The sequence below is a fragment of the Galleria mellonella genome, unplaced genomic scaffold (genome assembly GCF_026898425.1).
Source record: "Galleria mellonella isolate WM207_F2 unplaced genomic scaffold, CSIRO_AGI_GalMel_v1 utg63, whole genome shotgun sequence".
NCBI classification, from domain to species: Eukaryota; Metazoa; Arthropoda; class Insecta; order Lepidoptera; family Pyralidae; genus Galleria; species Galleria mellonella.
Genome location: NW_026442130.1, coordinates 2,961,096 through 2,985,815, shown reverse-complemented (window position 1 = coordinate 2,985,815; position 24,720 = coordinate 2,961,096). Strand labels below are relative to the sequence as shown.

Here is a 24,720-nt window from a genome sequence, read left to right as displayed (position 1 = left end):
TATACGTGTAGGTAAAATGTAATACACAGCGCAAATCAAAGTGTCACATCTACGAATATTTTGCCATTGCCAGATTCAACGGTCATCAAAATCTTCGAATTCCGGGTATTCATCGCCATAATGGACAGGGAACATGGCGGCACAATCGTCTTCGCCGGAGATGGGGTCCCGACTAACATATGTGGGATTCAAATCCATCAGTTGCAATAATGCTAAATCCACTTGTATGGACAGCATGAAAGCGATTTTTACGTCTTCACTGAAATAGATGTTAAGTTACGTATTTATTTCATTATCATCATCACTGGTACCACGGCAGCGTGAAACTTTATTAACTCCAAACCGATAATATAACTAATAGGCAAGAATAACGATATGACAGACGGACAGACAAAGTTGCATCAAAAGGGGGACTACAAAATTCTTACAAATGACCCCTTAACTCTGTTCCGTTTATAATTCACCTACCAAATATAATATTATAAATGTGAAAGTAAGTTTGTTCCTTACCTTATAGCACTTTGACAGCTCAATCAATCATTATTATGGGGTGAAAGGGATTGTTAGTAATGGTTTCTAATAGCTTCATTGCTAGCAATATACCCTGTCAGGTCGATCTCCTCGCGGTTCCCCCTGGAAACTATCGTGTTCTATTCCGAGTGAATCCATCACGATAGGCTAATTGACCTGCCTTTTTTTTATACTACTTAGAATGGCAAACAAGCTGACGGCCCACCTGATGGAAAGTGGTAACCGTCGCCTATAGACATGAGCAGTACCATGGACATAACAGAGTATACTGTTTATTGTCACCCTCACTGGTGCCCTGCCAGCGTATAGCGTTAGCGCAGGCGAGGTTACCATACCATTGTCATCCATTAAAAAAAAAGTACCATGATGATGTCATCATAACATTAGCGCCCATACAACACCGTTCGTATGTCCCTAACGATAACACGACAATTCGGGACGCATCGGCCTGTCTAGACATATCCGTTGGACAGCTGGTAATTTAATACTGTTATTACACGTATGATTTATTTTTACTACATGCGTTTCGCGGCTTTGCTCGCCTGTCCTATGTATTGATTAATAAAACCTATTCATGTGCCAAATTTCATTCATATCCGTTCAGCTGCTTCAGCATTAGCGAATAACAAACATATAAATATTCACATTTTTTTTATAAATAGAATGTTTATGTAAAAAAACAAACGGCCTACCTGAAGGAACGTTTTTATGGTTACTATTGTAGCCCGCGCTATTAGTATAGACCGGCGGGGCACCAGTGAAAGACGATAGGTGAGGATGAAGCAGGTGAGTTAGCCCACCGTGACGAATTCAACAAGAATTGTTCACGATGGTTTCCATGGGGAACCACGTGGAGGTCAACCTAATAGGGCATATTGCTGGCAATGGGGCTGTCAAACTCCATTGCCAACAAACCTTTACCCCTCATCATGGTATGATTAGGGGGGAAAGGGTAGAGGGAGACTTTGTACAAAAGTCGATTGCTTGGGTACCTCTGTCCAATTCGTGTTTCTACCGTCAAGCAGTTGTGTTTGCATGGCTGTGTTTCGGTTTGAAGGGTGGGATATGGCGTGAATTTACAGAGTACAGAGGAATAACACCTGAGTCCTCAGGAATGGCAACGCATGGGGGGTATCATGGACGAAACAGTATTATACTCTGTTATGTCCATGGTACTTGCTCATGTCTATAAGCGACGGTTACCACTTTCCATCAGGTGGGCCATCAGCTTGTTTGCCATTCTAAGTTGTATAAAAAAAATCTTGCAAAGTAAAGGTACTGACCTGTCATGCCTCTTTGCAAGCGAGTCGTATTGTCTCACAGTGTATGCTATGTGAACTGCGTGGGGTGGTGACTTAGCTTTAAATATACCCATCTGTATAAAAATTACATCAGAATATATTAATTTTATCTGAAGTAAGAATAATATGTATCACTACTCATTCATCATCATCATCAGCCTTTAACCGTCCACTGCTGAACATAAGCCTCCCCCTTGGAGGGTTTTGCTAGTAGTTAGCAACAATTTTGGCAATTAGGCTTTAGAAACGTTTTAAAATGGACGCTGCTACCCATCCCTCGCAGGGGGGAAAGGGACTTTTGTACAAAGTCTCTCTCTGGTATAGTATGGTCTAGGCTAGAGGATGAAGCAGGTCAGTTGGCCTATCTAGTCAGGTGACGATTTTTTTGATGGGTGAAAATGGTATGGTAACCCCGCCTGCGCTAACGGGATACGCTGGCGGAGCACCAGTGAAGGGTGATCGATGAAAATGAAAACAAGCCAGTTAGCCCATCATGATGAATTCATCAGGAATTAACCATGATAGTTTCCAGGGGAAACCACGAAGAGGTCGACCTGGTTGGGTATATTGCTAGCAATGGGATTTTTAGTCTCCATTACTAACAATCCCTTTTCCCTCCCCGAAAACTCTTGTATTTAATTCCCGGAAAATTTGACACGACGGCCCAACTGACCTAACTGATACAATTCGAAAAAGGTAGAAAATAAATTAAGATTTACCTACCTCTTTCTATATAGTGCCCTACCCCGTGGAGTCATTACTTTTTTTTGGAAAGAAGTGATTTCTTTTATGATTTTTTTTTTTTTACAAAATTGTCGTTTCTAGGTAATCATATAGTTTTTCTTTTTTGTTTTGGACACTATACATTTAAAACGATCAATATATTTTCATGACATTGTTATTTTATTATCAATAACAGTGTCCTATTTACCACAACAAGCCCACCCTAGAGATGTATGCAATAACAAAAGTGCAAGGTAATGCAAAAATGCAAAGTATACGAGGATTCCCCGCTTTTAGAATGCGCAGCAAATTCTTATAAATGTTGACGTAATCACTTGCTGTATTACGTTACGCCGAATGTAGAACAAATGTGTCTACAGTAAGACAGAATACAAATAAAGTTGTAATCTTTTTCAACCGACTTCGAAAAAGGGGTTCTCAATTTAGTTGTTTTTTTCTTCTATGTTTGTTACCTCATATATATGAGCCCATATTGCCCACCAGTTCAAATCTGATGTAGATACATCAGATTTGAACTGGTGGGCAATATGGGAATACCGGAATGGGGAAATAAATGGGACTAATCTGTGTTGGTCCCATAGAAATGTTCTCAAAATAGATTCAGTAATTTAATTTTTAGATCAAAGTAACTGTTTCCGCCACAATTGAAAGCGGTAACCGGAAACACAAAAGGAGGGAAAGGGATTGTTAGTAATGGATGTTAGACTGAGAATCCCATTGCTAGCAATATATCCAACCAGGTCGACCTCCTCGCGGTTCTCCCTGGAAACTATCATGATTAATTCCTGATGAATTCATCATGATGGGCCAACTGGCCTGTTTTCATTCTCATCTTTCACCCTTCACTGGTGCTCCGCCAGCGTATCCCGTTAGCGCAGGCGGGGTTACTATACCATTTTCACCCATAAAAAAAAAATCAGAAACGCAAAAATATCTTCATAAATAACAAATTTATAAAACCTGTAAAAAACTGCAATTATCTAAATATTTTCGATACAAATCATTCAAATCGGATATTATGAAACAAGAATATTTTATAAAAAAAAAAAAAGTACCTAATAATAATAAAAATAATGTCACATAACTCCCAGACGTCAAATACATTTTTCTTTATAGGATAAATATACACAAAAATTGAGAATTCCATATGAAAAAAGCACAAATCACTTGTAAACCTGCTACTATCGTTTCAATTATCACATAATAATAGCTAGAATTAAAAAACAAAAATAAATAGAACCAAATATGTAGTACCAATATTACTCGTGCCTACTAGATGCACAGAATTTAAATTCACTCAAATATACATATATTTATTTGTATATAATGTAATATAAATTATATATATATTGTTATATACGGTAAATGAAAATCTTATATACCAGAGGGAGACTTTGTACAAAAGTCGATTGGTTGGCCACCTCTGTCCCATTCGTGTTTCTACCGTGAAGCATTTGTGTTTGCATGGCTGTGTTTCGGTTTGAAGGGTGGGATATGGCGTGAATTTACAGGGTACAGAGGAATAACACCTGAGTCCTCAGGAATAGCAACGCATGGGGGGTATCATGGGCGAAACAGTATACTCTGTCATGTCCATGGTACTGCTCATGTCTATAGGCGACGGTTACCACTTTCCATCAGGTGGGCCGTCAGCTTGTTTGCCATTCTAAGTTGTATAAAAAAAAATGAGTAGCTGTTTACTAATTATTATGTATTCCACCCATCAAAATTCTAATTATTTGTCTAAATGTTAATCATGCTGTATTGTATACACATGTTTTTTAATTGTATGTAACCCAGTATTTTTTTTTTTGATGGGTGAAAATGGTATGGTAGGCTGCGCTAACGGGATACGCTGGCGGAGCACCAGTGAAGGGTGATAGGTGAGGATGAAAAAGCAGGTCAATTAGCCCATCGTGATGAATATATCAAAAATTAACCACGATGGTTTCCAGGGGGAACCGCGTGAAGGTCGACCTGTTAGGGTGTATTGCTAGTAATGGGTTTGTTGGAACTCATTTCTAGCAGTCCCTGTCCCCCCTGTAACCCAGTATAAAAACCATAATTGTCTATATAAATATATATAATAGATAGATAGATACTCTTTATTTTTTTCTCCAAAAGATTACAATAGTAAACTTATTATAGATACAAACAATTACAAGAAATAATCACAATGAGAAACCAATGGGCGTTCTTATCGCTAAAAGCGATCTCTTCCAGGCAACCTTTGGATGGAGAGGAGTAATTATAAACAGTTTGAACGGAGGCACGACAAAGATCCTATTATTTCTAAATATGGAGATATAATAAACCTAATAATAATACAAATAATACAATTATTTGTATTATTATTATAAATAATTATTTGTTATGTGTGCGTCATTAAAATAAATAAATATTAAAACAGTAAAATAATTTACAATAATTAGAATTAATTAATTAATTATACGAATAGTAATTATACATTCCATAAGAGATAAAGGCGACTCTAAAAGCCTAACTGCGGTTGCCAACCCGCCTGCCAAGCGTGGCAACTACTGGCAAAACTCTCCTTATGGGGAAGACTTACGTTCAGCAGCGGACAGTAAATGGCTGAAATAATAAGATAAAGGGCTTCTTTCATTCTATATACGTATACTCACTTTTTTATCAACTTAGATATTTTAACACTAATTTAAACTAATATTATATAAAGAGGAAAGATTTGATGTATTGTTTGTAATGGATAAACTCAAAAATATATTGAAAACAAAAAACTAAATATATTATAAAAGATTTTTCATTTATATCATAGAAAGCTATATTAATACATATAATAAAATAGTAACAGTTCACTGTCTGTACATGGAAGATATATAAGAAAACCTATTATTATGGGGGCTTTATCAGCACAATGGAACCCAAACAAAGATTTTTAGAATTTTTATCTTTTTGTCTGTACGTTTGTGCACGTTTGTGTGTTACTAAGTACACATACTACATACATATCTGTCTAAGTAGACATCTTTTTATTAAATTGATTATGACAACACCTTAGTACCTAAACGTCAGCGTAATATAGGCAGGATACTTTTACAAACAAAACGTGCCTAATTCCCACGGGAAAATGTGCCAATGACTCGCGAACGTCGCTGACATAGATATAGTTCAGTTACATTCTCATGAAGTTGTATTACTTTATAAAAATTTGAACAAACAAATAAGTGGACTCGAACATAGTCTACTGATATTCAAAAGTAGTACAAATCATACAAAATTTAAATTTTTAATTTTTAATAGGCGCCCACGTGAAAGGAAGGGTTGGCTCATTCTATGATACGATGAGGACGTAATATATATATATATATATATATATATATATATATATACGTGAAAGGAAGGGTTGGCTCATTCTATGATACGATGAGGACGTAATATATATATATATATATATATATATATATATATATATATATATATATATATGTTAATGTAGATAATATGGTTATTATATGTATTATTATATCAACCGTTAACTATACACTGCTAAACATAAGCCCTCCCCATAAGGGAGGCTTTGCCAATAGTTGCCACGCTTGGCAGGCAGTTTAGCAGTTAGACTTGGGTATTATAACAAAGACGCTGCTACCCATCTATCGACCGTTAAGTTCGATCTCGATCGAGATTCGAGTTCGATCGACTTAAGTCGCCTCTTACGACACCCACAGGAAAGGAAGGGGTGGCCTATTCTATTCCGGAGTATATGAAGTATGTAGTGTAGTATAGTAATGGATTGGTATAAGTATTATGGTGTTTATATCCATCTGACACTTACATGAATAACTGATGCTTTATATTTTTTTACAGCTTCCAGTGCTGCGTACCGCTTATTGATTTCAAGCATAACCAGTACATGTGGCGGCAGGTACTCGGACTGAGGGGCAACGAATTCGGATACCAACTGAAATGTACAATTTAAGTAAATATATATTTATAATTTTGCACGTATTACATCTCTATACGCATTTAAAATTGATGAAATTTTTATCGTGCCTCCGATCTATAGATTTCCTGGAAGAGATCGATTTTGGATCGACTTCAAAAAGAAGGAGATTTCCTATTCGACTGTATAATCTTCATACTAATTTTTTTATACAACTTAGAATAGCAAGCCGACGGCCCACCTGATGGAAAGTGATTACCGTCGCCTATAGACATGAGCAGTGCCATGGACATAACAGAGTATACTGTTTCGCCCATGATACCCCCTATGCGTTGCCATTCCCGAGGACTCAGGTGTTATTCTTCTGTACCCTGTAAAGAAAATTTGTACAAATGGCAAACTTAATGCCATATGGTATTCTCTACCAGCTAACCATTAGGTAAAAACAAAAAGCGTATATTACTAACAATGAAGAGGCTTTTTTATGGTACTCAGAATGACATATAAACTGACGATCTACCTAAAAAGTGTTAACTATCACATGTAGACGTTATCATCATCATCATCATTATATCAGCTTTTAATTGGCCATAGCCACTGCTGAACATAAGCCTCCCCGTTGGGGGGTTTTGCCAGTAGTTGCCACGCTTGGCAGACAGATTGGCAACCACAGTCAGGCTTTAGAAACATTTTAAGAGGGATGCTGTTGCCTATCCCTCGCCTTCCCTTAATCGGCTCTTACGACACCCACGGGATAGGAAGAAGTGGCCTACGGCACCACACGACTTATAGACGTGAACATCACCATAGACATAACAAAATACAAAAATGTAATATCCTGAGAACTCGGCTGTTGTCTCCAAGATAAGGACCCTATAATATATCCTGCCATGTCCCACCCTTCACACAGAAACACAGTCGCACGAACACGGCTGTTTCTGAATAAGCAGGGCAATGTTCCAATCAGACGACATTTGGACAAAGTCACTCTCTGGTAGAACTTCTCATTACTAATAATCTCTTCCCCTCTCCTTCCCCTATGAACAACGGGACCTTCTTTAACAAATGAATGTTGAGCAGTAACTCCACTTGCGCTATCAGCATACGCTATGAAGGGCACCAGTGAGAAATGATTGATAAGAATGAAAAGGCAGGTCAATTGCTATATCATAATAAATTTAACAACAATTTATTACGATGGTTTCGGGGGGAACTGCATCGAGATCGACGTAAAGTATATTCTAAAAAAAGGTTTTTTAAACCTTATTACTCCTTTAAATCCTTTTTCCTTTAACCACGGGACTTTTTTTAATGGGTGATAATGGAATGGTAACCCCGCCCGCGCTATCAATATACGCTGACAGAGCACCAGTGAGGGATGATAGGTGACGATGAAAGCAGGTTAATTCTAGTGGATCATGATGAGATCCATTGGAATTAACCACGACAGTTTGCAGGGGGAACCGCGTGGAAGTCGACCTGGGTTTATTTCCTGCAATGGGCCAGTTAGATTCCATTACTAACAATCCCTTTTTCCCCGAACAGCGGGACTATGACTGTATGGATAAGTGACGATATTAATGTACCTTCGGGAACAATATAGCAAGTCCATTAGCCTTCGCAATGTCATTGGGTGGCGCATAGAAACCAGGCACAAGGAGTCCAGCTGGCGGGAAGTATTCACTTTCGTCTTGCTCTCCAGTACTTTCTTCTTCGACTTCTTCTGGTGACTCCTAAAATATCCAGATAAAAGAATAGAAACACAAAGAAATTAAATTCTAAATTCAACAATGACGTGGCATGACTTAATGATACGACACACTGCTTGGTGTAATGAGGTTTCAGGTTCGATTCTCGGTCAATTTAAGAATTGAACTTATCAAAATGGACTCGGTCTGGGTGTTTTGAGTTAAGTCTTCAAATGCTCTTTGCTCTATTCCTCATAACACAAGGAATCCTAACTTGAGGGTCAAGATTTTAGTGTAATTAAATGGCGCTTATTAAAAAAATAATTACCAAAAATAATCTTTATAGAAATATAACAATTCATATACATACCTCTGGAACATTTATGTCTACTTCTTCATCTTCAGATTCTTCTCGTAAGTTATCAAAAGCAGATAAATTCTGAAATAAGCTTGTGTATTTAATTACCATTTATTTCTACATTTTTTATTTTTTCTACTATCATAAAATTAAATAATAAGACATAGAGTATACAGAATTCAGTTTTCTACAAAGAAATATCTTCAAATAAAAGAAACGTTGCAATAATGATCGGAAAGAATAGCTTTCTAAGCTCTGTGATAAGATAAAAAAAAAACTAATGGCTCAGCTGAACAGTAAAGAAAAACTAGACGCCATTTAAATGTTACTGTAATGGTCCTATTTTAATAGAATACTAGCGATCCGCCCCGGCTTCGCACGGGTGGAACGCTAAAAAATGTGTTTATTTACGATATTACATTAGAATATTATCATTGTTCCCTATTATATTATGCATGTATTATACATATAAACCTTCGTCATGAATCACTCTATCTATTAAAGAAAACCGCATCAAAATCCGTTGTGTAGTTTTAAAGATCTAAGCATACATAAGGACAGACAGACAGCGACAGCGACTTTGTTTTATACTATGTAGTGATGAATAAAATAAATGAAGTAAATCATAGTATTTATTTTATATGTATTCATCATTATTCATCATCATCATTTCAGTCATAGAATAGCATTTTTTTAATGAATGATAATGCAATGGTAGCCGCGATTGCGCTAACGGTATACGCTGGCGGGGCACCAGTGAGGGATGATAGGTGAGAATGAAAAGGCTAGTCAGTTAGCCCATTGTGATAAATACATCTGGAATTCAGAATGATGACTTCCAGGGGGCACCACGCGAAGGTCGACTTGATAAGGTAAATTTCTAGCAATGGGAGTGGTTGTCCGTAATACTAACAATCCCTTCCATCTCCCCTTTATAATATGTATTATATATAAATATATTATATATAAGCGGTCCCGGCATAGAATAAGCCACCCCTTCCTTTTCCGTGGGTGTCGTAGTCTACAAAGGTAGGGCGAGGGATAGGCAGCAGCGTCCCTCTTAAAACATCTGTAAAAATCTAGCCTGCAGTTGCCAACGCACTTGCCAAGCGTGGCAACTACAGGCAAAACTCCCGTTATGGGAGGGAAGGATTATGTCCATCAGTGGACAATCTAGGCTTAAATAATAATCATAAATAATATAAATGTGTAAGTAAACTTTTGTTGCTTAACTTTTTTGGCTTTGGTAGGACATGCCCTATTATATTTGTTAATACCGGGAACTAGTAACCCTATTGCTACGGTAGCAACATCCCCTGTCCAATCAACCACCACGCAGTTCATTTTGGAAACGATTGCAGTTATTTTCTGGTGAATTCGACACGATGTGCCAACCTGACTTCATCGGGGAGAAAGGGATTGTTAGTAATGGAGACTGAGAATCCTATTGCTAGCAATATACCCAACCAGGTCGACCTCCTCGCGGTTCTCCCTGGAAACTATCATGGTTAATTCCCGATGAATTCATCATGAAGGGCTAACTGGCCTGTTTTCATTCTCATCTATCACCCTTCACTGGTGCTCCGCCAGCGTATCCCGTTAGCGCAGGCGGGGTTACCACACCATTTTCACCCATAAAAAAAAACCTGACTTCATCTTCACCTATCATTCTCATATTCATCAGAGGAAGTCACTAAAATCAGACGAGATTCCAGTACCCCTTTTATCAATTAATAAAACAGTAAAGAAACAGATGGAATGACTAACTCCAGCCTTCAGAAGATCTAACTTCCGTTGTTCTTTTTCTGCCTTCTTAGCTTCAATCGCTTCTATTTTAGCTTGTCGTTTCAGACGTAACATCTCTGATATACGTCTAACTCGTTTTTCTTTAGCGTCCTCCTAAAATTAAAAAAAAAAAACTACAATTCGACAAAGGATTATAATTCATCGTATCACATTAGGATCCCATATAATTTTAGCGTCCCTGTATAACAGAAATTTGTTTCATCTATTCTTATATAGCTCGGAATGGCAAAGCACATTGACAGGCCACCGGATGGAAAGTTGTTACCGTCATCCTTAAACACTTACATCACAGAATTCTTTATAATGCCTATGGCACCCATTAATTGGCATTCCTGAAGACTAAGGTATTATGTCTCCGTGCCCTAGAACATTACAGCCATAATTCTTCAAATAGAAACACAGGCATGCCACAGATGTTTCAGGACAGAAACATAGAGTGGTACAGAAGTAGCTACTCCAACCGAAGACTTCTGTACATAATTTCTTAAATGCATTATGATTGTGAGAATTTTCAAAGATGTTTAGCTATCTGTTAATCATAGCTGAACGACTTTATATGAAATATGGTACACAGAGCAACCATTCTTCATTTAATATATATATATATATATATATATATATATATATATATATATATATATATATATATATATATATATATATATATATATATATATATATATATAATTACTTTTATCGTGAATCAGTTACAGGGACAAACCCATGGAGTTCTATTCCTTCTTTCTTTCCTTCTATCTTTACGTCAAATCCCTTGTAGTAATAGGCAAAGAGAACCAAGTGCCAAACGCCTTTATCCTTACATACATCTCTTGCTTTCTGCTCTTCTATCTCGTTTCACGCAAACACCTGTTCCAAAGACTTTATTTCTCCCTCACATAGAACACAGTTTCTCTAATTTTAATAAACTAGGTCTCCATCAGTATCTACATCTACCACAGGGAGACTTTGTACAAAAGTCGATTGCTTGGGTATCTCTGTCCCATTCGTGTTTCTACCGTGAAGCAGTTGTGTTTGCATGTCAGTGTTTCGGTTTGAAGAGTGGGACATGGCGTGAATTTACTGGGTACAGAGAAATAACAACTGAGTCCTCAGGAATGGTAACGCATGAGGGGTATCATGGTTAGCTTGTTTGTCATTCTAAGTTGTATATAAAAAAAAAAACAACATTTATCCACTTTCTTATAAAGATGCATTCCAAGTACCTTTTGTTTTAATCTCTCTTCACGCCTTTTCTGCCATATCTCTTCTCTTGTAAGACTTAAGGACTTGTAAAGATCGAATGCAGTGCCACTTCTAGATTGTTTATCGTTTTCCAAATCAATAATGTCTTCATAAAGTATTTTTCGTACCATAGCTACAAACCATATGCTATGCATTATATACACTCATATATACATATAAACTTTTTTTTTTTTAATTAATAGATGTTAATAGAATGGTAACCCGGCCTGCGCTAACGGTATACGCCGTCGGGGCACCAGTGAGGGATGAAACGTGGGAATGAAAAGGCTGGTTATTTAGCCTATCGCGATTTCATCGTTTCCAGGGGGGACCACGTGGAGGTCGACCTGGTAGAGTATATTGTTGGCAATGGAAAGATAGTTCGTATTACTAACAATCCCCTCCCCCCTAAACATACATAGTTTATAAATCATTTTATTCAAGCAATCAATATTATTTATATAGGTGTATAAAAAATATAGTATTCAAATATTTTTTTTTAATTTATTTATGCTTTATTGACCACATTACAAAAAAAATGTCTGGTACAAAAGGCGGACTTAATACTATAAAGCATTCTCTCCCAGTCTATATATCCAGTTTTTCTTATAGTTTAGACTTAGACTATTTCGAAAGTGAAAAAAGTGTTGTCCTCCTCTCTCCTACTATGGACCCTGTTGGGCACAGCAAGTGCCCAACAGGGTCCCAGCAGGTGCCCATAGTAGGAGAAATAGTACAGTGGTCCATAATTGAAATGTTATGTACTAACTATATTATGAAATGCAACAAGAAATAAATAAAAATAGTTCTACCATGCAATCAAAATACAATTTTAGCTAAGAAAGGAAAGGGAGAAACTGAACTATTATATTTTTCATATAATAGTAAAATTTTCCAAATTATGTATTAGAACAAAGACAAACTACCAAGTAAGTAGCAGAAGATCATAAAAATTAAGATATTATAATAAACATATATGTACAATTACATAGAACAAAGTAAAAAAATAAATCATTTACAATGACAAGAACAGACCAGTTGTATTATGTAAATAAAATAAATAAATACCGGTACATATTACTAGTGTAAGTACTTATGTATAACCCAATAAGATACCCTTAAAACTTATCTATCTTTGGATTATCCATAGGGAATCGAAAAGGTCTGAATAGCATAGTTTTTAAGACGTGCGTCTTGAAAAACGTTGCCTACTTCACAAGGTTCTATATTGTAAGATAACTGTTTATTAAAATACAAATATATAATAATAAATTTACGTTATTTCTTATTTGTTCTTCCATGATTAAGTCTTCATTCATTGTATTTTTTTATACAACTTAGAATGGCTAACAAGCTGACGGCCCACCTGATGGAAAGTAGTAACCGTCACTTATAAATATGAGCAGTACAATGGACGTAACAAAGTATACTATTACGCCCACGATACCCCCCATGCGTTGCCATTCCTGAGGACTCAGGTGTTATTCCTCTGTACTTTGTAAATTCACGCCATATCCCACCCTTCAAACCGAAACACAGCCATGCAAACACAACTGCTTCACAGTAGAAACATGAATGGGACAGAGGTACCCAAGCAATCGACTTTTTTAAAAATATACCTATAGATAATCTGGTTAACGATTATTTGTTACATAATGTTTGTAATGTTTAGTTTTTTTTTTATGATATCATAAGAATATATTTTAAATATTTAATTTTAATTACTAAAGCCGACTTCCAAAAGATAGGAGTACACAAGTCGCAAAATTTTGGGGAAATGAAGTTCTTGGAAAATTTTATGGGGAAAAGGAATTGCTTAAAGTATTTTGGATACTTTTTGAACAATTTTGATACTTGTAAACATTATAGCGGTATATAAATACAATAAAATATGGGATTACAGATACTAAAATAGAGGATAGGATAAGAAAGGAGACGGTGAGAGAAACTCAAAGTAACGAAGGTCGGTTTTATTTATTTATTTTTCTTTCCTTCGTCCACTTTGGCAAATCTTAGTGAAAATCAATACAAATTTATTTATGGTAAAAGTATAAAAAATCATATTGATTTGGAGAAAAAAAATATTTAGTATTTGGGTAAAAAATTAATGATTGCATCTTAAAAGAACTTTCATCATCTTATCTCAACCATCATGTGTCCACTGCTGAATATAGGCGTACCCCATAGCCTGTCATAAGAAACGGTCCTGAGCCACCTGTATCCACTGACTCCCTGCAATGCATTTAATACCGCCACTCCATCTAGCGGGAGATCGTTCTACACGACATTTGTATAGGGTCGCCACTCATGAACCTTTCTTTCCCATCGGTTGTCAGTTAAAAGAACTATACATAAAGTATTCTGTATTGCCCGTAGTTCATGTCTAGTAGACAGTTACCACTTTTCACGAATGAACTTGTTTGTCACCTCATCACCATCATCATCATAAAAGAAACTAAAATTTACTAACAAACAAAATGTCGATCAGTATCAAGCATTTGGAAGCATATAGCGAGAGCTGGACCGGACAAAAGTTGGTGTATTGACGCCTCATTGATTGGAGCGTCGCCTGCATATAACACATCCATAGCTGTTTCCTTCGTTAATTCCACTTCCTCGCGGCCAACCATTATAATATCTGGTTTAAAATTATCGATTTATGTATTGCTCTTAATATAGTTTTAATTATATTTTATATTATCTTACTAGATTTTACCCGTAACTTCACGTACCGATATATGTTTACTGACCTGAATAAAAAGCAGACTACATGACTTTCCATTCCATATACTATGTGGATTATAGTCAAGATTATTTAAAAAAAAATTTTTCAGTTAAGCCGTTAAAGTACTAGAAGGTAACAAACATACAGCAACGCAATTGCCGAGAAATGAATTTACTAAGCAAATTGTTAATAACTTAGCTGGCATCGTTATTTTTTCTAATAATACAGCTTTCTATATCTTTTATTTTCTGTCAATGTGTGTGTTTATTTGTTACAAACAAACATACAAATTATGAAATTTCTGCTCCTGACAATATTAGCATAGATAAATAATAGTAATAGTCGAGTGGGGGACTGCAGTGTCCCTCTTAAAAGATCACCAAAAACTAATTGTCGTTGCCAACCCGCCTACCAAGCAAGGCAACAACTGAGCAAAACCTCCCAAGAGGGAGACCTGTGTTCTGTAATATACAGTCAACGGCTGTATCATCATCATCATCGTTGATCAATACAATTTATGCCACGATTAAAAATAGTTGCCTTTTCTCTACATCATCATAAAAAGTACAACTTAACTGTTTTCATCCCATTTCTCATACAACTCAGGGTGCGCTCGCGTCGCATGCGGCCAAAACAGTACAAAGTTCAAATGTTTCAAATGTGGCACCATGAGCTCTGCTCGGTGCCGTTTCCGAGCAGCTTGCCGAGCCGCTTGTCGAAGCGACAAAGATAATTCCTCTTGTTCTTTCTCTTCTCTTCTTATTTTGAGCCATTCCTGTGTATATTATTAACAAATTGTAAAAAATAAACGCATCACACACACACACACACACCATTCTATTGTATGCATACCTACATGTATGTGTGTGGGGGAAAAGGATTGTTAGTAATGGGGTCAAATAGCCCCATTACTAGCAATATACCCTATCAGGTTAACCTCCACGTGGTTCCCCCTGGAAACCATCGTGAACAATTCTCGTTGAATTCGTTACGATGGGCTAACTGACCTGTTTCATCCTCGTCTATCATCCTTCACTGGTGCCCTATCAGCGTATACCGATAGCGCGGGTGGAGATACTATTTCATTATCACCTATAAAAAAAGTGTTATATAGATACCGATCCGATATATATATATTGAGTTCCACAATATATAGATATCGGGCAGTTATTCTAGACACTGATTGCGGATATAAAACCATCACACATTTCGATATCGCCCATACCAGTCAGATTTTCGAATATGTTAAAAGTTTATTATCCAATTTTTTTTTTTATTTTAATAACAGGCATTTAACATATTCGTTATTGAGCCCATGTATAAATGTGATAACTAAAATATATACATATTGCTATATATTATCCACGCCTAGCAACCTGTAGTACGTCATTTCATTTCAGATCATTGTGTAAACAGTAATTTGTATTCCAATGTCATGGCAAGTAGAAAATAAGCAGAAACTTAGCATTCCAAACAAGCCTCTATGATTTTTGATATGCTTATTTGTTACTTTGGTTTTATAGCGAAAATAAATAAATAAAAGAGTAATCAGGTAATACGTGAAATTTACAATTCAGTTCTTCACGATTTTATAATACAAAGCACTTTTTTATATACAAAATTTTGATGTAAAAATAGCACTACTCTATTAATACACGAATCTTCATACATATATTGAAATATATATAAAAACAAACAGTTTATTTCCAAACTTCCATATTAATAACAACCATTTTTTTTATACAACTTAGAATGGCAAACAAGCTGACGGCCCACTTGATGGAAAGTGGTAACCGTCGCCTATAAACATGAGCAGTGCCATGGACATAATAGAGTATACTCTTTCGCCCATGATACCCCCCATGCGTTGCCATTCCTGAGGACTCAGGTGTTATTCCTCTGTACCCTGTAAATTCACGCCATATCCCACCCTTCAAACCGAAACACAGCCATGCAAACACAACTGCTTCACGGTTGAAACACGAATGGGACAGAAGTACCCAAGCAAATGACTAGTATTTAGGGATAACACCGCCCATTGTTGCCTCTTTGTTTTGCTTTTAGGTAATTTAAGTAAATAAGTATTCATTTCGTTTGTGTACATATTGCTAATCTTTATAATCTGTATCATTCTTTGAAGGTAAAGAGTTTTCATCCATACATTCATTCATACTAACAATAAGTATAGACATCTCAAATAACCATTTCATCAGGCGTTGGTTCGTCGAGCTCATAAAATGGACGATCAGTGCTAACGCCTTGGGACTCCAAATTAAAATAATATAATTCACTTTTAGCCACATCTGCAAACGTGAAGCTATCCATACCACGGAAAACCTTCGTAACTCTTTTTTTCTGGAAAACATATTGAAGTTTTCACGTCAAGAGAACAAACAGCAGATATTACAATTGAATTATAATAACATTTTATTAAACTCTGTGTTATTTTGAAGTCCATATACATAAGGGTTGACGTCAGGCAGACGGCCGATCGTAAGACTATAAGTCAAATCCTTTAGTAATATAGATAAAACCATATCACGCCAACCCTAAATAATAATTGGGATAAGAAAAGAAAGATAATAATCACTAGTTCATCTATTCAGCCTTTAACTGTCCACTAATGAACATAGGTCTCTCTATAAAGGGTTTTGCTAGTAATTGGTACGCTTGACAGGCAGGTTGGCAACTCCAGTAAGGCTTTGGTGATGTTTTAAGAGGTACCCATCTTTTGATCATTAAGTACTATGGGGACACCTTTTGAGACACCCACAGGAAAGAAAAGGGTAGCCCATTCTTTACTGAAAATATAAGACATAAAATAGACATGTGGCATACAAATATGTTGATAGTATTGCTTCAATCAGACCTTGCTCGACAAAAAACGAGATACCAAACGTGACCCATCTCATTCTATGTCATGCATTTGCTAGTATTAACGATTCTATCGATATAATCATTTTCCACTTGTTTAAAGAAACAGATTTTTGTTAACTTACAACTATGAACATATATACAGGCTCACTCTGATTACGAAATCTTCTCAACATCTCTATTTCATCTGAAAGTACCTTAAAAGTGAAAGAAGTTAAATTAAAATTAACACAAAATATAAAACTTTTTTTTATACGACTTAGAATGGCAAACAAGCTGACGGCCCACCTGATGGGAAGTGGTAACCATCGCCTATAAATATAAGCAGTACCATGGACATAACACAGTATACTGTTTCGCCCATAATACCCCCCATGCGTTGCCATTCCTGAGGACTCAGGTGTTACTCCTCTGTACCTAGTAAATTCACGCCATAAAAAATATCCTAAATCATATTATATATTAATTATATATTAATTATAATTAAATAATTCAGTCTAATTATATTAAATTATTGCCAAAACACCTCTACGTTGATGATTAATTCTACGAACGACGAATCTAAATAAAATCAATAGACACGATTCCCCTGGAAACCATCGTAGTTCATTTCTGTTGAATTCTTCACGGTGTGGCAGTTGACCAGCCTTTAAGTGAGGAACTTATCATCTCTCACTGGTGCCCCACCAGCGTATACCGATAGTCCAGGCGGGGTAATCATTCCATTCTCTTACATTACAAACAAAAACTAGAATAATTGGCTTTCATTTTTTTTAACTGTATCCCTCAGTTCAGATACATTAATTAATATATAAAGTATCCTATATGCCAAGGAAAGATATAGCCCACGTATAGATTCATTTGTACTATGTCTTGGGGGCTGAGTAGTTACTAAAGTAGGTACCTTGAGTAGTATCATCTTTCCATCACTCCAATCCAGTTTGATCCTTGTAAACAATCTGTCGAGGGCTGTACAAGATCCAAAGTAAGAGCAGTAAATTTCTGCACCTGGTAAATGTAAAAAATAGGTTATTAAACAAAATAAGATATCGTAATGGGTGAAAAGTGTAAAACTATAATAATACTAAGAATAATTTGTTTTAACTTTGTCCACGACTTCATATGCATTGGATATTAGAAAATCAAATTTTAAAATTCGACCTACAAGAACACAACTGTGAAAACAACATTCAGTTTGGTACAGTAATGTTTGCATTATGCCAAAATAAATATACACGTATACAGTTAAAAATAATCCATTTTTTTTTTTATTTTAAGGTACTATCGCTAACACTCATAGAAGCGTTTACCCATATTTGCCTTTAAAGCTAAATCAAAAATAAAAAAAATATTAAATAGCTACAACATGATTATCTTATTATCAGGTCCTTCCAAAGAGATTATATTTCAAATACAAGATGTGATATCTCTAATATGCATACGTAGGTATTGCATACCAGGTATTAGTTATCTGAATACTGGCAGACAGTACCGGCCTCAGGGTTTTTTTTTAATGGGTGATAATGAAAGCGTAACCCTTTTTGCAATATACGCTGGCAGGGAACCAGTGAGTTATGACGTGGCTAGCCCTGAGTAAGGCATGCTCGCTTAAATGTCCAGACAGGTGGTAGAGTGGTGGGCCGGAATATTAAGTTCCTTAAAATATGGTTGAGCGCAATGATAGCTGGCTAATCCGTCATACTCGTGAACGGGTGCTGCCTATCAGGACTGGCATTGGCTGACTATGTTAAATATTATGATCTGATCTGCTTAGGAGTTTATATTCATACAAATTCATTATTTATATGATTAAACTTTTTCAAAAAAGTAACACCTAAGTTTTTGCCCGTTCGTCTTGACTGTAGTTGCATTCCGAAAGGGCAGTAATGAAAAAACGACTATTCAAAAATGCTTAAATCTTAATTTACTTAAATAAAAATAATTCTTTCTTTCTTTCAGATGATAGGTGAGTATGACCAACAAATCAGTTAGCCTATTGTGATTAATTCTAAGAATTGACCGCGATGTTTTCCAAGGAGAATCACACGGAGATCGACCTAGCAGAATATATTACTAGTAATAGGGCTGATATTACTAATATCTGCTGGCGATATCTATAGGTGAGGGCGGTCGGATGGACCATACTCACCTCGGAATTATCCGGTGCCTACTCCTGAGTATGACATGGAACTTTCAATGACAGACAAAAACACGTCTGAGAATATATATTGTGTATTCTCAAACGTGTTTAAGCCCGTCGGGTAGCTTCGCCCATTAAAAAAGTTAATGGACCAAGCCACTCGACGGCCTTGTCTTGAAGCCCATGCGGTGCTAACATCACTTGCTCTTTGGACACATAGCTCAGCGATTCACAATGAGAGTGAAGTCAGCGCACCGTTGCCAACTTGTGGCTTCTGTTTGCTCCAGTGCAGGCTGTAAAAGGGGGGAGGGGAGCAATCAATGAATGCCTACGTTTATTGGTTATTTAATTAAATTATTGTTTTTTAATTAACCTAAGTTTAACCTAGATGTTCTTCGTTTCGATTTGGGTCCTCAGCGTGGAAAATAAAACTATCTAAAGCTCACCAGGGGGTAATAAGAAGAGGGAGGCGGTGCACAGCATATACCCTAGGGGGAAGGGATTGTTTGTAATGGGGAGGATGGAGAAATGGAGGAAATTACTCCCCATTGCTATTAATATATACTCTATCAAGTTGACCTCCACGCGGTTCCCTCTGGAAACCATCGTGACTGATTTATCGTTGAATATCTACATCACGATGGGCTAATAGACCTGCCTTTTTATTGGAGTTCGCATCCGTGACGGGGTGGAGTGCAAACGGTCCCCGGGAATTTCATTCTGAGATTTGAATACTTCATATCACAGAATGAAATTGCAAATCGTCAGTTTATTTAACCGGTAGGAGCCCGGCAGTACCCACACAGTCCTTTAAGCCTGGGGTCTGCATGATGCAATTTTTTGGCGTAAAAAAATAAATAAATGCCAGATACACTAAAGCCGGCCCTGCTTACAAATTCACCGCACTGCATACTGTGAAAATACTCAAATGACGATAATAATAGTCCAGTCATTAATAACATGTAAACATTTCTAAATATGTACTTTGTACTTTGAACTCTGTGAAAGTGTTACAAATATTTGTTTTACTAGCAACTAGTTAATCGTTTTTAAAGATTTATCATTTATCAAAAACATGTTAGACTCTTTTGTCTTAACAAGTCCTAGTTTATTCAAAGTTTGTGAGGATGGGTAGATATTTGTTAATCTTTCACTACCAACTAACTGCAGAACGGAATTAAATAAAATTTTAATAAACTTTAACACATAGTATACCTTATATGCTGATAGACACGAGAAAAGCCGTGAGAAACAGCTAGATATTTGGGAGACTTTGTACAAAAGTAGTTTTTTTTTTTATACCACTAAGGTGGCAAACAAGCATACAGCCCACCTGATGGTAAGTGGTTACCGTAGCCTATGAGTTTGCTTGGGTACCTCTGTACCATTCATGTTTCAACCGTTAAACAGGCGTGTTTGCATGGCTGTGTTTCAGTTTGAAGGGTGGGATATGGCAGTTAATTTACAGAATACAGAGGAATAACACCTTAGTCCTCAGGAATCCCAACTCATGGTGGGTATCATGAGCGAAACAGTATATTTTGTTATGTCCATGGTACTGCTCATGTCTATAGGCGACGGTTACCATTTTCCATCAGGTGGGCCGTCAACTTGTTTGCCATTCTAAGTTGCATAAAAAAAGATATGCAACTGTAATAATGTACGAGCCACCTTAGGGAAAATCATAATCGTCGCCTATAGACGAAAACAGTACCATGGACATAACAGAGTATACTGTGTCGCCCATGATACACTTCAGGCATTGCCATTCCTGTGGACTAAGATGTTACACCTCTGTACCTAGTATGAAAATATCTCTGTAATATTTTTACCATAACAATTCCCATAAAAAAATCATAATCAACATTGCATATTTAATGAATAAATATAAATCTTAGGAGTATATAAACAAATAAATTGGCCCCTCGTGGCGTATTTATCAAGAATTAACTACGAGTATTGCTAGAGTGGATCGCGTGGAGGTCGATCTGACATTGTTATTTTTGTTTATTCCGCATATCACGCAGAAACTGCTGCACTAATTTGGATGCGGTTTTATTCCTGACAGTTGTGTTCCTGAAGATCTAACTAAAAACTGGTGTACGCTTCATCTTGAAACACTATCTAGAAGTGGTCAGTTTAATTGATTTTCTCACTTCTGGAATCCACGCGTATATATAAAGCAACGAGCAAAAAGTAAATATTTTAAAAATAAAAATTTTGTACAGTTCTTAATACAAAATTTTAAATTTTAAAGTTTCGTATTCAGCAATTCGAGAAGTAAATCAGTTTGTGATTTTAATTTTTACTGGAGAGAAACCCCGCGGCTTGCAAATGCCGGTCTTGCGGGAATTTCTAAAAATCTTTTCGTAACGAACATCGTCGTTAACGCTGTAGGCGGTTTCTTATTTTTTTTTTTTTTTTATATATATATATATTTTATGAGTTCTTTTTTTAATGGATGATAACAGAATGATACCCCGCCTGCGCTAACGGTATACGCTGCCGGAGTACCAGTGAGTGATGGTAGGTGAGGATGAAAAGCAGATCAGTTACTCCATCGTGGTGGATACACTTGGAATTCAGGGGTAACCACGTAGAGGTCGACCTGACCTAGCCACCAGTCCTTTTGCTAGCAATAGGACTGGTTGTTCGTATTAATAACAATCCATTCCCCTCTGGCTATGAGACCAAAAGCATACAGACAAAATGTATCCATCAAAAAAGAAGTATGGGAAATATTGGATACAATAATTTTCAACTTTTATGATTGTGCCTCAATCACCACACTAACACAACACATAATATTTACACCAAAAGATCAAATTTTGCCTAAGATAGTAATTTAGCTTACCAGAGGGAGATTTTGTACAAAAGTCGATTGCTTGGGTACCTCTGTCCCATTCGTGTTTCAACCGTGAAGCAGTTGTGTTTGCATGGCTGTGTTTCGGTTTGAAGGGTGGGATATGGCGTGAATTTACTGGGTACAGAGGAATAACACCTGAGTCCTCAGGAGTGGCAGCGCATGGGAGGTATCATGAGTGAAACAGTGTACTCTGTTGTGTCCATGGTACTGCTCATGTCTATAGGTCACGGTTACCACTTTCCATCAGGTGAGCCGTCAGCTTGTTTGCCATTCTAAGTTGTATAAAACAAAAACAATTTAGCTTATTATCCAAATATTTTTAATAAATGAAAATAGAAAGATAACCCCACCTATACTATTGGTTTACGCCTGCAGAGTACCAATGAAAGATGACAGACGAGATATAGTCGAGAGAATATAGTCAAGATAGTTAGCCTTTCGCAATGAATTCTCCAGGAATTAACCACGATGATTAGAGGGGAAAGAGATTGTCAGTAATGGAGACTGAAAATCCCATTGCTAGCATTATACCCAACCAGGTCGACCTCCTCGCGGTTCTCACTGGAAACTATCATGGTTAATTCCTGATGAATTCATCATGATGGGCTAACTGGCCTGTTTTCATTCTTATCGAACACCCTTCACTGGTGCTCCGCCAGCGTATCCCGTTAGCGCAGGCAGGGTTACCATACCATTTACACCCATAAAAAAAATTAAGAAAAAACCACGTTGATTTTCAGAGACACCATATCGAGGTCAACCTGACAATATATTACTAGCAATGGCGTCGCTATTCATTACAATCAAACAATACTCTTCCTTAAATCGAGATACTTAGGTATATTTTCTAATTAATTCTTAATTAATCAACTAATTATATGAATATTTTATTGTTATGTTAAATGCTTTAATCCGCGACGTTATACACGTGTATTTTAAAAATTGTACCTCCTTCAAGGTCAAGTTTTTAAACATCCTTTTTTATTGTTCACCTACGCTTTATAAAGAACTGCAAAGTTTCAATAATTCTAGATTCAGCATTTATATATGTGTCAGTCAATCACTCGGCATACTCTTTATTTATTTATTTATTGGAAAACCAACAGCTTACAATTTATAGCTTTTGTATATATAGATTAATCGTGAATTCACTAGCTCTCTACAATATATAAATTTACTAACAAATAAGATGGTCCTCGTATAAATTAAGTACATCAGTCAGCTCGTTTTCATTGTGAATTTCCATGAACAGTTCCACTTTCCTTCGCGCCATTTTGATGGAGACAAATTGTATACGATGACATAATTTATATTCAACTTGGTCATGCTTCCGAGTAATGCTGTTAGTTACCTAACTAAACAATGTTTGTCTCTCATTGTTTGTATTCAAGCTATAAAACAAACATACAAATAGACATAAAAACTAAGAGTTTTTGCTTTTGCTCCTACTTTTCTTATTAAGGTCCCTTATACCATTATTTTATTGGTATTTCTTAAAAAAAATTAAGGAAATACCAATAAAATAATGGTGGATAAAATTTGGCAATATTTATATGTTTTAGTTACAATATCTATATTCTGGTCCAATAACAAATATATTAAAAATAATTTATATCTGTTAAAAGTCCGTTATCCAATATATTTTTTTAGATAACAGACTTTTAACAGATATAAATATTAAATAGATATCTGACGGATACAGGCAATATCGATATGGGTGATGACCTTTTTCCGCCATCAATATCCAGAGAAACCCAATATATAGATATTGGATCAATATCCGTTTTACCCATACCTATAAAGAGACGAGATATGATCTTTTTTTTTTTTGTAATGTATAAACTTTAAACTTTCCTAGTTACGAGCGTTCATAACGAAGTGTGGAAGTGTCGCAATTATTTGTTAATTATCGAAAAAAATGAATAATTTTTAATATTTCCGACTGATTATTTAAAAAGTTCTCTGCCTACGAACTAAAACTTTTATCATACAATAGTATTGATATTAAGCTATCATTGAAAATTTTTATTTTAATTATCAATAATGAATTAGAAAAATTTCGATGCAAAATATGAGATAAGTGCAAAGATTTTAATGGTAGATTTATATGCAACGTATTCTATGACAAAAGTTTTAGTTCGCTAAAAGGACAGCTTTTAAATAATCAGAACTATCGAAAATTCTCTAATTGTTACCATATTGTATTACAAACGCTCTTAACTGATTTAAATTTTTTTTTCACGTGTAGTAATTTACAATTTGAGCAAATGACATGGACTATCTTTTATTTAAAAAACTAATTAATTACTTAACCGGTAATTAGTCTTTAATATTGCCTACGTAAAGTCATCGTATATATCGTCACAATTTTATTATATGTAGGGTAATTATATAGTTTTATCGAATTAACTATATCTTAATAATTTTAAATAACAATATGGTAGACACCTAGCTCAGCTGCCTGTTGACTAATGCAATTTTTACAATATTTTTTTTTATTTATTTTTTTTGTACAACTTA

At 35.9% G+C, this 24,720-nt stretch overlaps 1 protein-coding gene across 1 annotated transcript; it reads right to left on the bottom strand.

Annotated features, from left to right (window-relative positions):
* Window positions 1-9: 9 nt before the first annotated feature.
* Window positions 10-23,473, bottom strand: LOC116413068 (uncharacterized). The gene is made up of 13 exons (XM_052899868.1): window positions 23,383-23,473; window positions 18,099-18,202; window positions 17,320-17,391; window positions 16,523-16,675; window positions 14,897-15,095; window positions 14,066-14,233; window positions 11,577-11,728; window positions 10,315-10,446; window positions 8,560-8,628; window positions 8,088-8,234; window positions 6,394-6,519; window positions 1,815-1,906; window positions 10-259 (listed from the first exon to the last, which is right to left on the bottom strand). The coding sequence occupies exons 1-13, from the start codon at window positions 23,471-23,473 to the stop codon at window positions 76-78; spliced, it is 1,689 nt and encodes a 562-aa protein (XP_052755828.1). The 3' UTR covers window positions 10-75.
* Window positions 23,474-24,720: the final 1,247 nt, after the last annotated feature.

Excerpts from the sequence above, each read along its gene's own strand:
- LOC116413068 (XM_052899868.1), bottom strand. The coding sequence starts at position 23,473 with ATGGCGCGAAGGAAAGTGGAACTGTTCATGGAAATTCACAATGAAAAC. Across the intron at positions 14,234-14,896 it reads TGAGAAATGGGATGAAAACA|ATATTATAATGGTTGGCCGC; the intron begins GTTAAGTTGTAC and ends ATTTTAAACCAG. Across the intron at positions 8,629-10,314 it reads TAGATCTTCTGAAGGCTGGA|AATTTATCTGCTTTTGATAA; the intron begins GTTAGTCATTCC and ends AGCTTATTTCAG.